The 20,938-nt window shown below is 53.7% G+C and overlaps 4 protein-coding genes and 1 long non-coding RNA gene across 8 annotated transcripts in view; 1 reads left to right on the top strand and 4 right to left on the bottom strand.

Annotated features, from left to right (window-relative positions):
• Positions 1–14,591, bottom strand: part of HOXB3 (homeobox B3) — a 55,208-nt gene extending 40,617 nt beyond the window's left edge. For 3 of the 4 annotated variants that reach the window (XM_036223830.1, XM_036223831.1, XM_036223829.1), the window contains exon 1: positions 469–595. The gene's annotated coding sequence lies outside the window, so the exon portion shown is untranslated. Of the gene's footprint in view, positions 1–468; positions 596–14,525 lie in introns of those variants that run through there. The other variant, XM_036223832.1, reaches the window with a different exon arrangement.
• LOC118604041 lies at positions 681–12,713 on the top strand. Its single transcript, XR_004951653.1, has 2 exons — positions 681–918; positions 10,648–12,713. It is a non-coding gene; the product is annotated as an uncharacterized LOC118604041 (long non-coding RNA).
• Positions 1,605–4,346, bottom strand: HOXB5 (homeobox B5). Its single transcript, XM_016164735.2, has 2 exons — positions 3,499–4,346; positions 1,605–2,829 (listed from the first exon to the last, which is right to left on the bottom strand). The coding sequence occupies exons 1-2, from the start codon at positions 4,058–4,060 to the stop codon at positions 2,582–2,584; spliced, it is 810 nt and encodes a 269-aa protein (XP_016020221.1). The 5' UTR covers positions 4,061–4,346; the 3' UTR covers positions 1,605–2,581.
• HOXB6 (homeobox B6) lies at positions 6,050–10,648 on the bottom strand. The gene is made up of 2 exons (XM_016164736.2): positions 7,974–10,648; positions 6,050–6,950 (listed from the first exon to the last, which is right to left on the bottom strand). Exons 1-2 carry the CDS (start codon positions 8,386–8,388, stop codon positions 6,691–6,693), a joined length of 675 nt encoding a protein of 224 aa, XP_016020222.1. The 5' UTR covers positions 8,389–10,648; the 3' UTR covers positions 6,050–6,690.
• Positions 14,592–17,225: 2,634 nt separating the features above from the next.
• HOXB7 (homeobox B7) lies at positions 17,226–20,896 on the bottom strand. The gene is made up of 2 exons (XM_016164828.2): positions 20,157–20,896; positions 17,226–18,063 (listed from the first exon to the last, which is right to left on the bottom strand). The coding sequence occupies exons 1-2, from the start codon at positions 20,554–20,556 to the stop codon at positions 17,810–17,812; spliced, it is 654 nt and encodes a 217-aa protein (XP_016020314.1). The 5' UTR covers positions 20,557–20,896; the 3' UTR covers positions 17,226–17,809.
• Positions 20,897–20,938: the final 42 nt, after the last annotated feature.

Raw genomic sequence — 20,938 nt, 5'->3', positions numbered from 1 at the left:
GCTTAGCCTTCCCGGTGCTTTTTCTCAGCTCATATGTATCCAGATAAAAGTGCCCAGCGGCGCGCCCCCACACACCCCTGACAAATGCATGTCATAAAGTTTCTTTCCTGGGGGTGGAGAGATGTCTGTCTGAAGATATCCAGCAGTGAAGTGGCCCCCACAAGGGGCCCTTCTTTCAGCAGTACACACTCCTCCTTCTTACCCCCTAAATTTCCAAGGGCACTGAAGGAACCCACACAAGTGCTTTTCCCCACAGAGCCAGACATTACTGCAAATAAAAACCAGGCACCCCAACCACTGAGGCCTTATCACACTGAGTGCCCCCACTTCAGACATCCAGCTTGTCAGAACTTGGTGCGAAAAGCAGACTAAATTTCACCCTACAGCCCTGCCAGAGGCACGATTTCCTTCCCCAATCCCAAGCCCCAAAATTGAAAGGGGAAAAAGCGAAAGCTGGAAGCGACTTACTGCGGGAGTGCTGGGCCTCGGCTGCCGCCACTGCCTTCTGGGCTGCGAGAGCCCTCACCTACCTCTGCCCCCTTCCCCACCACAGCGAGCAGTTAAAGTGTCACTTAACATTCTGGAGAATGTGAAATATACCGCGCGGTGTCAACTCCCCAAAACCATAAAACTAACTTTATGGACCTCACGTGACTTTCTCGAGCCAGTGAGGGGTATCTGTCTGACTTCTCGGCGATTTTTACGATCTAACTTCAAGATAAAACCCCTATCCATTTGACATCTAAATGTCATAGCGACTTTTGGGATAGTTTGCTATGGACAAAGGGGGACAAAGTCAAGGGGTGAGGGGGAAGGAGGGCCCAGTAGAGCTTCCACGACCCTCGGCTGCCTCCTCACCAGCTTCCCCTCCCCCCAAGTCCTGTAAGAAGTTGGGCCAAGCTGGAAGGGATTGAACGGGTAAGTGTCCAGACTCGACTCTTGTGCTCAGGGTGGAGGCTGATTTGGATATAGGAGAACTGGGCCCTGGCCCTGGGCCAGTCTGGCCGTAAGAGGAACCAGGGGTCTTCCAGGAGGGACCCCAACTCCTAATCAAGAAGGAAGGTCAGTTAGGCCTCTGGAGAGAGTGCTCTTGATAAATGCAGAGAAGACTGAAGGTGAGAAGAAACCTTTGAAATCCAGTTGATTTATTTTTATTTTTATTTATTTTTTTTATTTTTTGTGCCTTAGTGGGTGGCAGAGCCGAACTGGGATTTGCAGCAGGGGCTAGAGAAGTTGGACTGGCCTGTACCGCTCCCATCTGGCCAAGACCTTCTACTCAGGACTTAGGACCGAATTACTTTCCCTGAAGAAGTTTCCAGAGGCTTTTCTGGCTAGCTGGTGGAAGACCAGGGTGGAGTCCATCTCAGCCTTTTCTTGGCCCAAGCCCCTCATAAGGTTTCTGGGCCTTTCAGTCACCCAGGTATGAAAGCCTGTCCTCTGGCTCGAACATTGCTGACCAAGCCAGGGACTTAGGTGGCTGAGAGGGGCTGCTGGTGAGCACCCTGCTTTCCCTTCTCTACACCCCAGATATATTAAGAATAGTGTAGGGTGTGCCCTGTGATGGGAGAGCTAGTCTCCCAGAGAAAAGACAAGTGGAAGGGCAGTGGAGTAGGGGAAACATTTATTGACTTCAAGGAAAGCTACAAACAAATACCAAAAGCGAATCACTGAGACAGGCCCGGCAAAGACAGATTTCACACGTAGCACAGCATCCACTCACTCACTACAAATGGTCTTGGAAGGGAAATGGGTAGGGGGGAAGGGGATGGGTCTGACCCAGACTACCCCCATATTTACAAGCTTTGGGCCCTCTATGCCAGACCCATGGATTCACAGAGAAATACACAAGACATTTTACACTGAGGATTATTTTTGTTACCCTACACGCCCAGACCAGGCCTTGTGGGGCCTACCCAGGCGGCAGGAACTCAAATCTCATTATTTACCTTCCCTCTTCTTAACATCACCCCTTTGGTCCACCTTGCCTTCCTCCCACCCCAGAACCAAGTCACTAAGAGACTTGGACCCAGGGAGTGGAGAGGGAGGAGGAAGAGGAGGGCGGAAAGACATAGTCATGGACTCCATCTCTGAGGCCAGCTCAGCTGGGCCCCAGCCGCTTAGGCACCACCCCACCTCAACTGCTGCCCTTTAGAGAAGTTTCAAGCCGAAACTCAAAATACAGCGATCATCTTTTTATAAATAAGTTAGAAGAACGAGATGGGGCGGGGAAAGTTCACATTAAACATGCGAGTTTCTTTTCTTCCTGGGGAAGGAGTGCAACCACAGACACGAACATTCAGAAACACTGGTGGATTTGGGGTGAGTGGAGGGGAGTGAGGATCATGGAGAGAAAATAATTATTATCATTATTATTAACAATAATAACAAGATTAACCAGTCCAGGCGAGAGGGAGCCACAGGCAGACCTAAGACCAAACGAAAAATCTTAACACAAGGCCAGGGCGAGGCAGGCTCGTGGGAAACGGTCCCCAGCGGACAGCGGCAGCGCGGCAAGGCTCGGAGGGGCCGGGGCTGGGGGCGGCACGAGCTCTTGGGCCGCCCAGGGCTCCTTTAGGAGGGCTTAGGGCTGGAAGGCGCTGCCGGCTGTAGCCAGGCTCATACTTTTCAGTTTGTTGTCTTTCTTCCACTTCATGCGCCGATTCTGGAACCAGATCTTGATCTGGCGCTCCGACAGGCAGAGCGCGTGGGCGATCTCGATGCGCCGCCGCCGAGTCAGGTAGCGGTTGAAGTGGAACTCCTTCTCCAGCTCCAGGGTCTGGTAGCGCGTGTAGGCGGTCCGGGCCCTTTTCCCGTCCGGCCCGGTCATATCTGCAGTAGACAGAGTAGAGCCCGCGAGGCAACGTTATTCCGGTTAAGGGAGGGGGCACTGGGTGGGAGGGGGGCGTGGAGCAGGACCCAGGCGTCCCCGGCCCCTGGCTCACCACAGCTCCAATCCTCCCCGCTCCAGATACCCCGCAACTAAGCTCGCTTTCTGAACCCCCTTCTCGCAGCCCCCACTTCTGCCGGCAGAGAAGGCGCCCGGCTTTGTCTCTGGCTCCCTCCCTATGCCTCACCCTTCGCTGGGCTCAGGCGGCCACTGGCCCCGGGAGGGAAGAGAGCGGCGGCAGTTTTGCCCCGGAAAGCTTGTTTGACTGCTCGCCCCTCCTTTGCTGGCGGCAGTCTCAAAATTTCCGGGGTAAGCAGGACCCTTCCCCACCTTACATTCGAAAGCTAATACAGCTGGACGAGTAAAACCACCGTTGAGTCTGGGGAAAAAATATTTAAAATATTCTTCTCTAACCCCCCAACTAAAGACCTTCTTTGGCTCTGTCCCCCAAGCTGTGAGGACCCTCTTAGAGACTTCTCCCCTCTGTAAAAAAAAAAAAACAACAAATCTATATTTGAGGAAAAGCCAAGCTGTCCTCACCCCCGCCCCCCCATCCAAACGCAGAGAAGGAACGCCGAGAAGACAAAAAAGGGAGCGAGAGCGACAATTACCATGGCTGATGTGAAGCTTCCTCATCCAGGGGAATATCTGCGGAGTCTGCCCCTCGGGCGCGGCTGTGGAGGTGGTCATGGGTTCTGGCTGCGCCCGAGCTAGGCTCGGGCTGCTTAGCTGGCTCGCGGCTTCCTCAGGCTCGGAGGACGCGCTGGCCTCGTCTATTTCGGTGAAATTGGCGCTGGAGCTGGCTGGGGTCGCCTGGTCGGAGGGGGACGAGGCAGAGGGCTTGGCGCCGTGGCTGTCGCCGTTGGTGCAGGGCAGGGACTCGGGCGAGGACAGGGAGCAGCTCGACGCCGCTGGCCTGAAGCGGGGCTCCGGGGCGGGCGCGGGGAAGGCGCGCGAGCTCTCGCCCACCGACCCAAAGTGGCTGGAGGTGGCCGAGGAGCGGTTGACGCTGAGGTCCATCCCATTGTAATTGTAGCCGTAAGAGCCGGTGTGCATGGCAGCGGGATCCCTGTAAGAGCCGCTCAGAGAGCTGCCACTGCCATAATTTAGCAACTGATAGTCCGGGCCATTTGGATAACGCCCCGAGAAGGAGTTTACAAAGTACGAGCTCATTTGGGTGATTTTGGAGGGCTTGATTTGTGGATCGTGGTCGTTATAACCCTGTGCTTCACGATTTATGATGTATTAATGAATTATAGCGATGCACTGTACTTCGTTTTGCTATGTATGCGGCCAAATATGGGGGGGGGGGGTAGAAGGGGGATGGGGGGGCGTTAGAGAATCACGTGCTTTTGTTGACCAGTCGTAAATTCTCGCTGATGACCTCAAGAGGTAATTCATGCTCTATGGTTACAAATAATGACGATCCGAGAATCGTTAGGGCCGATTCAATGCGAGCCTCCGAGAGGGGGAAAAAAGAAGGGGGAGAAACAGGGAGAAGGTTGGCGGCGGCCTCTGAGCAGAGCGCGCCACCTCCCGGTGATCGGCGGAAGCGCGCGCCTCAGACCGCCATGGCGGCGACGACTGCCTCCCTGCTGGCTCCCTGCAACCGCAGGGCGAGGAAGAAGCCTGGCGTAGGCTCACCCGCAGAGTTGAGTCTTTCGGAGGAGGGAACCGGTTGAGCCTTTACTCACTTTCTTGGGACTGGGGTTACTTCTTTCTATTTGTGTTCTTCTCCCTGTTTTTATTATTATTTTAACTCTTGATCAGATGATCAAATATTGAGTTGCTTTTCCCTTACTCTCCGAGTTGGGTTCGGAAATGAAGGAGAGGGTTGGAAGATGTGTGTGAAAAACAATGATTGCCACGGGCCCTCCTCCCCTTTCCGCGAGCTCAGCCTGGCCTGCTTCCTAATGGGGCTGTAGCGGCCCACTCAGAGCCGAGGCGGAGCTGGCAGAGCTGAGCCAAGGGTTGGAAAGAGAAACTTTCCCTTCTCCTAAGTCCCTTAACTTTTAGTTTGGAACCCTCTTCCTGACCTCCTCCCCATCCTTAGCCCAGCCTGGTGAATGGCAGAGCAAGACAGAGACCCCAGAGGATGAACACCGTTGGGGTTAAGCGGCCTACTTGTGGGATAAACGGTGGCGGCGGCGACCGCGAAGGCATCTGGGGTTAGAGTGGAAACATGGCTTTCAGAGTTTGGGATCAAGGCAGGAGCCTTCCACCTCCTCGCCAGATGCCCGCTGTTGCATCCGGAGGCCCCGCTCCAGGCCCCTCGCTGGCGTCTGGGTAGTTTCAGAATGTGCCCGGCGGCCCACGCTTTCCCCGGAAAGAGCTTTTGAGGACCAGCGGCGCCTTGCGGAGCGCGCTGGACGGCCAGAGATCGCCGCAGCTGGGCCCCTTCTGCTGGGCGGCTATTTTCTTTAAAAATAAAAAAGGGAGAGAGGGAGGAGGAAGAAAGGAAAACAGTGTCTGCAGCTTGCCGTCTGTGTGAGAATGGGGACGGGAAGAGAATGGGTCGTTTTCTGGTTGAGGAGATGAAACCAAACTGCCCCATCACAGGGTCTCCTGTCCTCAGGTCTCCAAGGAGCAGGGGGAAAGTCATGCCCGTCAATGGCTTCGAATTCCCCTACTTGTCGCCGAGGTCCTATTTGAGGCAGGAAGAGGAGCTAGAGCTTTTCAGGCAGAGAGAGACCCGGCGGCCCTGATTTGGCCTCGGGAGCCACAGGCGGAGACCAGGCCATGTGCACAGGCCAAAAACCACTGCCCCAGCAAGCAGGACAGAAAACGGCTGTTCAGGCACAAGACCCGCCTAGTTAAATCTCTGCAAGGGCTCCTGGCTAGGGGGCCTCGCTGGTGTCCCTCGTGCCACGGACAAACGAGGAACAGCTAGAGAATAGGAGGTAAATGGCCCTTCTCTGTCCCCCACATCTGCACCTGGAGAGGACATTACGAGCTTCATTCAGCACCCGCAAGCTCAGAGCTAGAGCCTGGGCAGGATGACTCCAGCCTTTATCTCAACTGTAACTTCCGAGTCATGTCGGGCCGCTGGGGCCAACCAGGCTCCTGCCTTTGCTGCAGAGTTTCCGGCACCAGGGACCAAGGAGTGGAGGTGGAAGGGTGGTGGGCGGTGGGAGGGTGGTGGCAGGGTAGGAGCAGAAGTGATTGAGCATGAGTTTTTATGTCTTTATTATTATTATTATTATTAATATTAATATTATTACCGAAGTATTTCACGTCCAGAGCTAAGACAAGACTACAAACACAACACATAGAAAATTAATAAAATAGAACTTTGTTTTCTTCTGAGGCTCTTCTTCTTACTTCTAGGTAGTATGTGCTCCTTCCAGTGGCTTTGGGGAGGGGGGAGGAGAGAGGTCTGGGGTCAGGAAGTCTTCGAGGTCCCCGCTGAGGGAACTGCGAAGCTACCATTGAACCGTGCACAGGGGACAGGGACGAAATGAGACGCGACACGAACAAGAGTATTTTGCTCTGCTTCCATGAAACATCAAGTGAGTCCGGTCCTCAGTTCTCACAGGGGAAGGCTGATCGGGCTGAGGCGGGTTCCACGGGGATGGAGGGGGCGCGCGGGGTGCTGGGTGGGCTCAGGCAGCCCGGCCTCCCAGAGCCCAGCGAGAGCTCTGCGGGTGGGGGCGTCCAGGAGAGCGCGGGGCCCCGCCCGTCGTGTGCTGGAGAGCAGGTCCCTGCGCTCCCCCCGCCCGCAGAGCCTTCACAGGGCTCTCTGCAGCCCTCGGCTCCCCACAGGCCTCTCACTTCGCGTCCCTCTCTCTCCCTCTCCGGCCCCTTCACTCGGCTGGTTTTTCTTCCTCCTCCTCCGCACTGAGCTGAGACGCGCTGAGCAGTTTGCTCTCCTTTTTCCACTTCATGCGCCGGTTCTGGAACCAGATCTTTATCTGACGCTCGGTCAGGCACAGGGCGTGCGCGATCTCGATGCGCCGCCGCCGGGTCAGGTAGCGATTGTAGTGAAACTCCTTCTCCAGTTCCAGGGTCTGGTAGCGCGTGTAGGTCTGGCGGCCGCGGCGGCCGCTGGGCCCAAAGGAGGAACCTGTTACACGGAGAAGAGATGCTGAGACCTGGGGTCACCAGGGCCAGAGCCCCCCTCCCCCCGCCCCTCGACTCTCAAACATGGACTCCAGCCTGTCCCGGGATGCCCTCCACTCCCCCGTTCCCTACCCCCACTTCCTCACCCTCCAGCGCCCCCTCCAGATTCCCTCCGGGTCTCCTAGGCCTGCGCCTCCAGTCTAGACTCTCGGTGGGGGATGGGAGGAGCAGCTTAAAATTCCACCTGAGCCTAGGGGGAGGGGCTGGGGAAGTACTGACCAGGTGTGTCTCTTCCCCCGGGCTGCATCCTTTCCCCCCCCATCCTTCCAGCTCCCCCACCACCGTGTGATAGATTCCCACCCTTAATCCGTAATGACGTGGATCGATCCATAGTCGGCATTAACGGCTCCTCACTTTCGTGTCCCGCTAATGGACATCAATTTGGGACTTCAGGCCGACAAATAATCCAACCTGAAACCCAGGCGCCTGCTTCTCCCTCTCTCCCCCTCCACCCGCTCCCCTTCTCTTTCTTCCCTTATTCTCCCTCCCTCCTCTGCCTATCGCCCCTTTCCTGGTGCCTCATCTTTCCCCAGCCCCCCACCCGCAGGGAAACAGTCCCGGACAGACTCCACTATCCCTCAACAGCATCACCCGCCCCCCTTCCCATGACGCACTCCATTTTCAATGTAAGTCTTTGGGTGGGGGACCCTACCAGGTCTGGGGGCGCAAAGGGCAAGCCAAGCGCGTGACTGCTGCTCCTGCCCGTGCCCTGACCCACAATCCCGGCTCTGGCCTGACGCCCCCGAGAGTCACTCGCTTCCCTGCCTCGGAGTGCGGCTGGGACTTTGCAAACTTTGTAACTCCTGAGGGTGAGAGGACAGAGCGGGAGATCCAATACAGGCTCCCCATCTTCTTTTCGCTTCTGAGATGCCCACCCCACACTCAGTGGGAGAATGGGGGTCTCGCCAATTCTGTCTCCCGGGGTGGGGGCCCGTGGGGGTTGCGGCAACCGCGGAGTCTTACTCACTGTTGCACGAATTCATCCGCTGCATCCACGGGTAAACTGGCGTGGAGCACTTCTGTTCCTCGGGCTCGCCGAACACGCTCTTGTCCTGCGCACAGTCGGACTTCCGCGGCTCCGGGTGGAAGGGGGGCGGCTCGTCGGCGCCCGAGAGCGCGCAGGCCGACTCCTTCTCGCGGTAGAAGGCCGGCGCCGGGCCATAGTCGCAGGGCGCCGCTCGGCCGTAGCCGCCGCCCGCCGGCGGGTAATAAGAGGAAGCGGCAAAGCCCTTGTCCTGGCCCGGCCCGGGCCCATAGGGCGCGGGGTAGTGCCTCAACGGGTCCGCATAGCCCGACGAGTAGAGCGGTAGCTGGCCCAGGAAGGACTCCTGCCCGCTGGCCAGAGTGACGGGGAAGGTGGAGTTCACGAAATAGGAACTCATTGGGAGGGAGGCGCGCACGGCCGCTGCTGCTCCGCCGGGTTTATGATTTGTTGTGTTTTATAGTCCGAGCGCCGCGCCTATTAGTAGTATATCTGAGATTGGGTTTTAGCTGAGGGGGGATGGCGAGGTGCCAGTGAGGGCCAGAAGGAAATACAACCATCTGATCCAACACTGACCAATGGCAGAGGCAGGAATTGTCAAATAGCACCCAGGAGGAGCGCAGACCGCACGAGGGACCCGCGCACAAACCTATCAACCTTTTTTTTTCTCCTTCTTCTCCTTCTCCTTTCTCTCTCTCTCCCCCCAACAACACGACGCGTCCTGTTCCACCTACGTAGGATCTGCGAAAGAGGCGTCTGTGCCTTTGAGGGAGGAGGTAGCGTTGGATTGAGACCACCCCATCCCCTAGTGATTAAATAAATATATCCCTCCCCTCCCCACGCAGGATAGGAAAAAGTTAATTGTGTTTCAGAAAAGTTAACCCCTGCCTTACTTCAGCCCCATTCCCTCAAAGGAAGGGTAATAGTCCCTGAATCTCGAATCTCAATCTGGCTAGGAGAGAACTAAAGAAGGTTTGTTTCTAGGGTTTTGTGTTGGTCCAAGGGGAGAAGAGTTCTCCACTAATTAGCATCATTTTCAGGAAAAAAACAGGTGAAGAAGAAATTATCTTTTCCCCAGGTTTTGAAAACCGTTCTCTTGTTTTTGTTTCTCAGATCTACTCTATCTCTTCCAAGCCCGGGGTTATTATTATTCCTACTTCTCTACAACTCCTATGGTCTGAGCGGCAGGCCAGAGCCTGCTGCCCAGGAGACCCAGGAAGGCTGGGGAATGGGAGGAGGATCTGAGCCCAAGCTTCTCCCTCTGGCTCTTCAGCTAGGCTAGGAGCTTTTTTGAAAGCTGTGGCTGCTGCTGCCCAAGACATCTCGCCTGGTTCTTGTATGCACTGCTTACTCCTGGCACAGGAAGGGGCACTGGTGAAAGGGACTAGTCCTCTCCTCACTTGGGGATATGGAGCGGAGTTGTGAGGGGCATCCCCCAGCCTAGGTTTATCTGATTCCTAATCTTCTTGCAACCCTCACTCCACCCCCACCTCCTACCCCCCAAAGACTTACTAGTATCCTGGGTTACATTTTCTTAGGAATCAAGGTTGTCTCAGAAAGTAGGGATAGGGAAGAAATTGGTCCTCCTTCAGTTTAGTGTCCTCAAACCCTCCTGATATTTGAGGCGATCAGAGACCACCAGGAAGAGAGGGGCCCTTGCTCCTTTTCCAAGTCTCTTCAGAAGCTGGCAGTTCTTTTTTAAATCAACTGTTTCCCAAGACTTGATTCTGGTTTAGTTTTATAAGGAGAGAGGGGTGTTTGAGTCCTCCTGAGGACTCAGCAAGCAGCTTACAACTATCAGCGGGCATCCCCTCTCCAGATGCTCACTACCCTTCTCAGCATCTCTACGATCTCCCGCACATCTCATGTTTAGATCACCAGCTTTACTGCTGTACAAAGCTTGAGTGGAAGAGAGTATACATCTCCGGCTCTCATCTAAGGAAAATAAGCATTGAAGCCAGGCCGGAAGACTGAGTTGCAATGTATTTTCAGTATTTTTATATGCATTTGGAGGCCAGGCAGTAAAGGGTGACCACCTTTGGATCAGGGTGTGGAACAAAATCTGATGATGAAAGGGCCAGGCTGAGTCTCCTCTCTAACTGCTCTTCGGACTCCTTTTTGTGGGCTAGCTCTGCCCACTGAAGATGGTATGAGATACTAGGGAAAATGGTAGAGGGCTGAGGTTGGTGACTAAGGGTGGGACTGAGTTGGTTACCAAGTGGCCTGCAAGGGCTTCCTGAACTCAGGACAACTTCTAAGCTGCACCTTCATGGCCAAGTGACAATTCCTCCTTAGCCTGACTCTACGACTGTTTAATCAAGATTTAAGAAAAATAAATTTAAGCCTCCTAATGATGGAGAATCATAAATACTCCAATCTAGCTGTGATTGGGCCCACTCCTACAGAGGAATGAGGGACATTTGGGCAGAAGAAGCAAGGTGGGATAGTGCCCGTATGCGCCTTCCTCCCTCTGCCACTGAAGCTGGGCCTTGGGCCTCAGTCTTCTCTGCCTCCTTTCCAGCCACAATGTCCCCATCCTAGGACTGGAAGGTGTGGGCTTGCCTATGAAGTCTGAATGAAGTAAGATTCCCCTGTGATAGAAGCAGGAAAACAACTTATCCTTAGAGTCACAGCCCCCAAATTAACCTCACTTCTGCAGGTTGCCTGTTGGGAGATGGAGCCACAAAGGCAAGGCCTGGGCGCCTGGAGTCCAGCATGAAAGGAAATAGCGCCTCATCGCTCTTATCTAAGCCCAGAGGTATTTATGAGCGTTTATTCCTCTGATCCGTTTGTTTGGGAGAAAGAGCAGGCAGGCATAGCTGGGCCAGAGACCTCCTGGTTTCTGGAGCCAGATCTCTACGAATCTGTCTGTGGTTCGGTCCACTGCCGCCTGTGTCTGTCTGTCTCCAAGGAGGAATATGTAAATACACAGCAAGCACAGCTGTCTGCTGGTCTGGGGTATCTCTCCCTGCCTGTACGAGGAAACATGTGTATGGAGAGGTGGATATAAATGTGTACCAAGTCTTGAATACATAACAGAAGGATTGTGCAGAATCCCCACAGGCAGGATTCATAATTGTAGTTTTCTGTGCTGCGAATCTGCCGTCCTGTGGACGAATACACATTCCAGCTCCCAGGGAAATGTCTCAGTTGTATTCAGCTCAGGGGTAAAATTCTCCTTTACCAGCAACCTCAGGGAGGGGTATTTGCCTGTGTGTGTGGAGGGGTCGGGGAATTGAGACATTGTCCAGGCTTCCCCTTTCCTCTCAACTACAAAGCTCTCCTACCCCCAGTCTTTTGGGTTGTGGGCACCTTGGCCCACCCCCCCTCCCAGGTCTGGCTGGGGTGGGGTGAATTAAAACATCTCAACCCAATTCTGTGATTCTCTGGATTTAGAGAACACAAACGTTCCCAGAGGGAGAAGTGTGGCCACTCCCAACCTTTGCGAGCTGCTTAGATAGGTCTTGGCCTTAAAATGGGCCAGTCCAGAGCGGTACAAAGACCTCATTTCCATTATGCAAATGAACGTGTGGTCTTCGATCTAGGGGTGGGAAGATGAGGAGGGCGGCGGCGCTCAGCTCGCTCTCTCGGTTTCTTCCCCACAGGCCCACCAACACCCTAAGAGCCCTGACGTGTTTCAATCCTCCGTACCAGCTTCCTTGCCTTCCCTACCTGTCCTTTGAATTGCCCACGGAAAAAAATTCCCAAGGGGCCCAAGACATTTACAGCATGCTCCCTCCGGGCCTCCCGCACTGGGCTGGGCTTTCTAGCCGAGGAAAAATCATTCTCGCTGCAGAAAAGCTGAAAAGGCTGCCCCTGTGGCCCAGACTCACCAGGCAACAAGGGCGGTAGCCAGCGTGTTTGCCCCCAGCACCGCCAGGCCCCTAGACCTCGGCAGCGCCAGACCCTAGTAACACCTCGGCCTGCCTGGCACTGCAGGCAACTTCCTGGAGCCCCCGCCCAGGAACTGGGGCCACAGCACCTTGAAAGAAGGAGCCAGAGCTTCCTCCTGCCGATTGAAAGCCCGAGCTAATCAGTAACCCGTGAGACAGGAGCCAATATTCAAACCCGAAGCAGAGGCATGGACCCCCGCCCTCATCACCCCTTCTGGGAAAATGGTCAGGTTAACCTGGTGTGAGGGGTCCGCAACCCGGAAATTACAAAGGTTTGGTTCCTTAGTAATTGATCTCCACTCTCACTCCTATTTTTTTCCCAAACCATATTTGTGTCTATTTCCCTTGAAACGATGACGAATGAGGGAGGGGGCCCTTGCTCACTTGCAGACTCCAACAGTTTCCAGAAAACTCGGCTCAATTACTTCATCACGGACTCACCGGCCAAGGAACTGACCAAGACCCATAAGCCAACCCGGAGAACACAGGCCTGGTTGTCTTTTGACAACCGAGTGGAACTGCCCGGCCGTCGCCTCCTCTGCTGGTACCTCCCTTGACGGAAAAGAAAACCAAATAAACCTTGAACAGCCTTGGCTTCGGATCTCTGGAGCGGCCAGGATGAACCCCTCTGGCGCTTGCAGTGGGGGGTGGTGGGCTCGCGACTGTGATCCTCCAACCCTTGGATGCAGGGCCTCCTGCCCGCGGGATGCAGTATTAGTCCTCTTTAAATATGCCCTAGCAAAAGCTGCTTTCCCCAGTCAGCCGCCAAGGTTTGGAGTCGGGATGGGGCGGGCGAGGGGAAGGAGACATTTGTTCCCTAATCCATACGCAAGCGGGCGTGAACCAAGATCTAGCGGAAAGCGACAATCTGGGCCCCAAGTCCCCCAAATTCCGCCGAACCTGAGCTGCGGGGCTCCGGGCGTTGGGCACGGTTCAGGCAGCGTGGCATGGCTTGCCGAAGTCGCATGTCTCCGAATGGACGGTAGATGGCAGCAAACCGCATAATTTGGGTCAGAGCAAACTGTCTAAGGGATGATTTATACTCACCGAGACTACGGGAGAAAAAGACCTTTAGTCTGGGTAGGTTTGGAGAATTTTCCCTTTGAGAATGCATTCCGAGTGCCATGGGTGCTGGCCGAGAACTACTCTGGCTGCGCAGCAAGGGGTCCCTCCAGGCACCCATTCCGCGCCTTCTGGGAAAGCATCCACCAGGGCCCCCTCCCACGCCACAAGTGGCTGCGTACGTCTGTTCCCAGCTCCGGATTGAGAAGGCTAATATCCCCCTCCAAAACCCCAGACCTAATATTCTCTGGGCAACCAGAGGCCCGAGGCTGAACGCTCTGGGTTGGGTATTTTACAAGAAAAAAGCAAATCACCTATTCCTGCAAACCTGCCCTCAGCGCCCAAAGTCTCTCTTTTCTCTTGGCTTAAGGCTCCCGCAGAAGACCTCTCTATTTTTAAGTCCTCAACTAGCTGCTTGCGCCTTCTTCTACCCCACCAGCTACTTTAGGAATCTCTGTCTCCCGCCCAAAGGTTCTCCCCTCCTCCCCAAGAGGCCTGGCTGGGTAATGAAATCAGGCGCCGGAGGGACCGGACTAGCTGTCTGAGCTCAGCACCAGGCAGCTTTCCAGTCCAGACACCATCAGGTCTCCAACTGGGTTTTCTTTTTTATTTTCGTCTTTTTTGTTTTTGTTTACAAGCCTAAAACAACAACGTGATAAACAGCTTCTTCACAATCACCAGGTTTGGATCCAGGAAAGTTTGAAATGTTTTCACTTCAGACATACACACATGGCAATTTTCTCCACCGAAATCCACACACCCCATACCAATAAAACACAAATAACAGAATCAATATTGCACCGAAACCAACACGCTATAACCTACCGCGTTAAAAACCACAAAATTGTCTCCCTGCAGAGCGAGGCTCCCTCCTGCTGGAGAGGCGAGAGAGAGACGGGGGCATTCTCAGGCAGGCTTCCTGGGGGGGGGGGGATCCCTGGATTTGGGTGCCTCCACTTACAGCCCTTTAATTTCGGAGATGTCTCCGAGGGAGATAATGAGCATTTCTCTGTAAATTGTTCTTTCTGGTTCTCTCTAGCCTCCTCCTTGCCCTTGCCGGCCTCTGCGGAGATTCCAGGCCCTCCAGAGACCAGGACGTCCCTCAGCGCCACCGCCCCTCGTGCCAATGCTGCCGGGAAACTGCCGATTCCCGAACCGGGCAAGAGAACAGAGCGGGGGGCAATTAGGGGAGGCCGAAACGAGGGAGGGAGAGTGGGAGGGGGAGGGGGGCGCAAACCGACAGAGGCCGTAGCCACGGGCTTTTGCCGGCGCCCGGAAGCCCAGACAACCCCATCCTCTTTCGCAAACCCCTCGCTTCAGCCTCTCCTCGCTTAAAAAGGCGACTAAGAGCTCTCCTCCGTGGCCCCTTTAGGTTCCTCCTCCCATCTCCCCTGCCTTGGGTCCCCCTCCAGGAAGCAGCCGCCCCTCTCTCGATCACCAAATTTCCTGGAAAGCCTCTCCCTGCAGCACCCAGAGGTGGGGTTCAGCCCGGTCTTGGACGGCGGAGGAGGGAGACAAACCCAAGCCCCACCCTCTACAAAATCGAGGCGAAAGAATAAGAAAATTGTAGAATCTCCCTTACCTTTGCAGACCGTGGTGTTTCTATCCTCGGATTGAAAGGGGTGGGGAGGAAGAAAAAAAAAGAGCGTTCGGTTTCTCCATCTTCCAGATAATATTGTCCCAACCTGAGAGCCGTCGCTTCCCCTTCTCTGACTTGGGAGGGTGTTTCTCTTTTCTGATATTTGCATAGAAAATGGACTAAGTTCTGGCTTTGAAAAATGGTATCAGGCTGCGGTCCTGGGCAGATAGTCCATTTACCCTCCATGATGACTAAAATCCCAGATCAACAAGCAAATTAACTTAGGAAATAAAATTATTTTTGGTTCTCTTTTGTGTAATTCCCACCCCCTCCTTCCCTCTCTCTTCTTTCCTCTCCCCCTCTCTCTTCCTCTCTCTCTTTTGCTTTATCGAGCTGATACTGAAGTATAAAAATATCAAGAGGCTGGAGCCCTGAAGGACGACAGTGCTCCGACCTAGGTGTGGTGTCCAAAAGAATGCTGCATTATAACCACCAGGGAAATGATAAAAAGTTCATGTTCACGATCGCCCGGCCACATGACCGGCGCCGGCCAATCGCTGGATTCAACCACTCATAAACTTCTATCACAAAGTTGTAAATTTTCATAAAACAACAAGGAATTTATTGCATTTCTTCATGGCTGCTCCACCAGCAACCCTTTTCTCAGTCGCCATCTTCTTTTCTTCTCCTTCTCCCTTTTTGGGGAAACCCCAATCTGAGAAGGGGTGAGAATTGGGGTGCAGGCAATCAGGCGGAGGAGCCACAAAGATCCAGCTGGGAAGGGTGTTCTTATTAGAACCTCCCTATTCTCACAGGAGCTCTGGCCCCGTCTTCTAGTAAAAATTCACCCTAAATTCTCCATACGGGTACCATTCTAAGGCAGCTGGGGGTAAGTCGGGAGCAGCAGCTGGTGTCCGGATTTGCCACTTGCATCAAGGCAAAATGAAAGCTCCAGTGCCCCCTCTCCTCCTCTTAAAGCCCCCCTTATTCCCAGCCCTATTTATGAGGGGATCCCCACCTGTGAGGCTTGCAGCATTGCGGCTGTGGGGGTCCCAGATCCCCTAGAGCCTAGTTTTCGCACCGGGAAGGAAAGGTGGCCCTGATGGAGGCCAAGGTAGACAGTGTAGCAACCAGATTCTTGCCTCTGCACCTCAGAGATTGGAAGAGGCTAAAGCCTGATGGACTCCTGCCTCTTCCACCCAAATGCCAGCATGCCCAGGTTCCCACTGACAACTCCACGTGCTCTCCAGGGGGTTCTTTGGTCATTCATGGAGAAACTGAAGGTTCAGGGGCCCTTTACTTACGAATTCAAGTTAAACAGATTCTAAAAAGTGCTTGCCTTCCAACCCTCTTCCCCTATTCTGTCCATATGCTGTTCTTGAAATTTAAATAATCCAAGATTTATAATGGAATAAATACTAAAAATCAGCCCCGCAGGTCTAGCTGCTTAGACGCCAACCTCCGAGCTTTTAATCTCTCAATCACGGGTTATTTTGGGAGCAAAAGCCACGGCACGAACAACAAAATTGACCCCGTGTTTCACAGGTCCCCCGAAACACTCCCGTATTTTGAATTAAGCTATTACGCCCAAATTCAGGAAACGAAATAAACTCTCCCAAAGTGTTTTTCTTTTTTCTTTCTTTCTCTGTGCTCAGGAGAAGACTCCAGGTTTCTGGCAGCGCCGAGAGCCGGCGGAAAGGCGCGGAGGAAGCAGGCAGAGCGGGGCTGGCGGTGCGGAAGGCTCACAACGCCGGGATGCGGACACACTAGCCGGTAAACTCGCCGCTCAGGCTTTCGGCCTTGGGGCGCAGTTTTCCCGCCCTCCCCATTTAAAAAGTTTTATTTGGGTCACTGTGTTAATTTAGAATAGATACATTAAAATAAATTAAAGTAAAATAAAAGGAAATAAAATAACCTAATAGCTCTTTCAATAATTGTTTGCCGAATAATCCAGGGGTAGTCTGGCATTGGAGGCCTCTCTCGGCCGCCGTGAGGTCTGTGCTGCCCGCCTGGCCTCTGCCCAACACCGCCCAGCTCCTCCTCGTAAGGGGCCCAGCACTTTGCATTTCAGCCCTGTTTGGGCCCCAGTGGCACCGCCAAGCCCTAGCTTGGCTTGAAAGTCAGGTTGAGGAAGTTTGTGGAACTGCGAGAGTTTGGTTTGGTTTTGTGAATGTGTGTGACTGAGCATGTGGACTCATGGATGTGTTTACTTGGGGGCAAATGTGAATGTGTGTGTTTATAGGCCGATGTGTGAATGTAATTGGTATGTATAAATGTGTCTGTAAGTGAGTGTGAAAGTGTGTTTACTTATGAGTGTATGTGAACATGAATGCATGTGTCTGGGTGAGGAGTTGGGATGTGTGAATGCCTAGATGTGTATTTGTGAACATATGAATATGGGCGTTTCTTTGTGACTGTATGTGACAATGTATATATTTATGTGTCATGTCAGCCTGTAAATATGTGTGATTGTATCTATTTGCCTATGTCAGCACGTATAAAAGAATGTAAAGGGAATGTGTGTATGACATCGGGTTCACTAGTCGGCTGCCCCCAGAGCCAGGACACCGGAAAAAAAAAAAAAAAGCAGACCCCAGCACAGAAAGAACTGGATGAACTGCAGAAATGTGAACAGAGGGGTGGTAAGATGCAGGGATAACCATGACCCCCCCTCAGCCTTAGATATAGAAACTAGAGCATCTATTTATATTTTAAATTGCGTTTTATTTCTCCATTATTCAGATACACATACAATGTAAAGAGGATCACAGGGGCTGGGGGGAACAAGAAGCATCAGGGCAGGCCAAGTGCACAAAGAGGACACTCAAGCTAGTCGGTGGGTCCTTGGGGCTACCTAAGGCCCCCTCAGTGGGACTACTGGGAAGGCGGGGACTCAGGAGGTGGGGTGGACAACACACATTAGTCTAGACCCACAGACCACAAAGACAGCGTCAAAGAGGGGTGCTTACAAAACAGCAAGATTTTTACAAAGACCTTACAATAGAGACATAGAAAAAGGGAGGCAAATTCCAGAAAGCTACAGAACAGGTAGATGACGTCCTTCCCATATTGTACAAAACAAACACGGCGGGCTTTTCTATAGGTAGTTTTTTTTTTTTCAGTGTTAAGAAACCAAAATTTCATCTTTTCTCCTATAAAAAATTACCTGCTTTCCATTTAAATAGGTCCCCTCCCCCATTTGATTTGAGTTTCCTAGTTCAGTTCTCAGCTGGGCTTCTCCCCCTCTCCCTTCTCGTCTTTCTCGTCCTCTTCCCTTTCTCCGTCCCTCACTCTTCCTCGTCCTCCTCCGCCTCGGCCTTGTCCTGGCCAATAACCCCGGGGCCCACATTCTTGTTCTCCTTTTTCCACTTCATGCGCCGATTCTGGAACCAGATCTTGATCTGTCTTTCTGTGAGGCAGAGCGCGTGCGCGATCTCGATGCGCCGCCGCCGAGTCAGGTAGCGATTGTAGTGAAACTCCTTCTCCAGCTCCAGGGTCTGGTAGCGCGTGTAGGTCTGGCGGCCTCGCTTGCGGTCGGTCCCTGAACACAGTATTTAGAGGATAAAAATCAGTGTGTGCGGAAAAAGCCACGAGAGTGCCCATATCTCTCCTCTTAGACCCTGTATGTGATTTGAAGTCAGCGGTTGGAAGAGCTCATTTCCCCACTAAACCAAATTCTCACTTTCCATACCCCAGCCTGTGCCTGCCCTCTTCCAGTGTGCGGACCTTTCTAGGGGCCTCCGGAGGCAAATATTCCGATTTTTCAGCCAACAAGTGTTCCAACCTAGGGCTTCTGAATCCAACATCTAACCCGCTGGCTGTTAGAGGCCCAGTGCCCAAGGAGGGTATACACAGTGAAGAGAGCTTAACCAGGGACCCCAAGCCTCCCTTTTTGGATGCTGACTCTGAGGGTCTTTGGGGTAGGGGGCAATGGAAACCATGCAAGTAACCCTGGAGTATGGCTCTAGGCCTGGTCTCAGTGTTTTTCCCCAAAGGAAAAGAAGATAAAGGACCTTCATAGGTCCACTTGTTCCTCTCCTTTCTTCCACAAGTTCTCCCTCTTCCCTCCCTGCCAGCCTGTTATGGAATGCGGAGCAGAAGAATTTGCAGATTTTCTTGGAACATGGAGTTGCTCTGAGAACAGCTGCCCTCTGATGACTGTCTTCCAGTGAGTGGCTGAGGTTCTGACAGGGCCAGGCTGTCCTGTCTGCCCACCTACTTAGACAACCCAGCTCTCCAAAGCAATCTTCAAGCATCCAGAGAGGAGAGACAGCAGCCTGGGTTAGGGTAGAACATGAAGTATCTGGGCGGTGGGGCTGAAGGGCAGAGGGGAGCTTCCCTGGTTAGGCCCTAAACCCTGAGGGAGGTGCTGGTTCTAACCCTGCAGGGAGAAGCAGGTAGGAGGAGGGACTAGGGGCCCCAATTTCAAGTCAGATAAAAGCCAAGCTAGAATGTTTAGAAGCAGAAAAATTTGGGCTTTGATAAATCAACCGGAAAGGCAGTTGAATTATGGAGTGGTAATGGGGACCGTGACCACCAATACTGACTGTGTAAAAGCTGCGCTTTTCCTGGCCACCAACCCTGGTTAGACTGGGAGCCTCTGACCACAAGTCTTGGATCTTCTAGACTTTGGGGTTGGACCCTGAGTCCAGGACAGCATTAAGAAAGATGTCTGGGACAGGCTTGTCAGGAGAGCCCATGGAGCCCTTGGTCTCTTGGGGTTCCTACAAGCATCCCCATAAACTGACTCAATGGCCTGTACTTTCTCTCGATTTGGCTTCATAAAGTCCTAGTGCATCTGCCAAGAGGATATTCACCCTTTTGGAATAATGCCTGCAAACGTGGTCAGTTCTCCAGGGATACTTAGGAGTCTTGGGAAGGGCACCTATGGAAGCCAGTTGTACTCCCATGAGGCCTCTGCCCCTTTCTCTAGTTCTGCTGCCCCTTCCCAAGTTCCAGGTTGGGATCCTCATCCCTCTTGGCCTCAGCCACCCCCCCCCCCCACCTGTCTCTGGCTGTGTCCCTGGCTGGATCCTAATCTTTCATACCCCCTCCTTCCTCCATGCCTCTAGAGCCCACCTCTAATTGTCCAGAAGGGAATAATGGGGGAGCAGGGTTGGCTGGGAAGGAAGGGGGAGGGGAGAATTGCTCAGAACTGCGGTCCCCTCCCCCAGATCTTATCCTAGCTGGGGCTGGGGGACACACCCAGAGCTGAGATTCCCAGCGGGGTGAAGGAGAAGGGAGGGGGGAGACCCTAATGGCTATTCTCTGCAAACCCCAACCTTCCTCCTCAAGACAAACGGCTTCATCTCCAGCCCGTGCTGGCGCGGCTGATAAATATTTAAAGCTAAAAGGCCGGGAGGAAGGGTGGGGGGCGAGCTGAGGGCTTAGAGCGCCGCGGCGTCAGCGGTGAGAGATCCACCGAGAAGCAGAGCGAACCTGAGAGCACCAAGCAAAAATGGGGTGGGGGCGGCGAGCCGGGTCGCGCAGCCAAGGGAGTGCCATGTCCCCAGGGCCAACCTTCTGCTGGGAGCATTGTGGACGCAAAAAGGGGCACTTGGCCGGGAAGGGGGCGCCTTCCGGGGAATGTGCCCGGGCCACAGTGGCTTCGGACGGCTCCGTGCGCGGCGTTACCTGAGCTTCGCATCCAGGGGTAGATCCGGAAGTTACTCTCGGCCGCCAAGTCCGAGTCCCTCTGCTCCTTGGCGCCCGCTGCCTTGGCGGGGTCGCCGGCACACACCCCGGAGAGAGTCTGCTCAAAGGGTGAGCAGTGCATGTTGAAGGAACTCGGCTCGAGCCCATAGCCGGCTGCGTAGACGCCAGCTGCACTCTGGCCTGCCATGCCCCCCCCGCCGGGGTACAAGCCCTGCATCGAGGCGGAGAAGGAAGCGCTCGACCCCGCTCCATAGCCCGGGCGCTGGGGGTTGGAAGCAAACGCACAAGAAGTTTGTTCGGGGAAGGCTCCGGTGGCGAAAACCGAACTTGCGGCTGGATATTTAGAAAATAAAGCATTCGCATAATACAATGAACTCATAATTTGGCCGGATGATTTGTAGGCAGGGACGTTTTAGTGTCGGTTTTACGAGATTCCTTGATATATTACAGAATTAGAGTCCAGATTTACACCAAAAAGGACCCCCTTTTTCCTCTCTGGACCACGTGACCCCGCCCTCGTGACGTCCCCTCCGCCAATGGCCGGGCAGCCTCCCCACGGCTCCCGGTAATGTGGAAAAAATTGTGTGGTGTTGGATTTATAAAATATGATCAATAATGAATGGGGAAGCCAAGCCCTGTGGATTGGGGCTGGGGGCTCAAGGGTTGCTGTCGACCTGCGTGGGCTGGAGGCAGCTTGCAGGCAAGATATGAGGAGGAAGAAACGGAATAAAAGGGAAAATAACCTCCGAGCGACCCGCGTT

The sequence above is a fragment of the Rousettus aegyptiacus genome, unplaced genomic scaffold (genome assembly GCF_014176215.1).
Source record: "Rousettus aegyptiacus isolate mRouAeg1 unplaced genomic scaffold, mRouAeg1.p scaffold_m13_p_6, whole genome shotgun sequence".
NCBI classification, from domain to species: Eukaryota; Metazoa; Chordata; class Mammalia; order Chiroptera; family Pteropodidae; genus Rousettus; species Rousettus aegyptiacus.
This window is presented reverse-complemented; position numbering and strand designations above follow the sequence as displayed.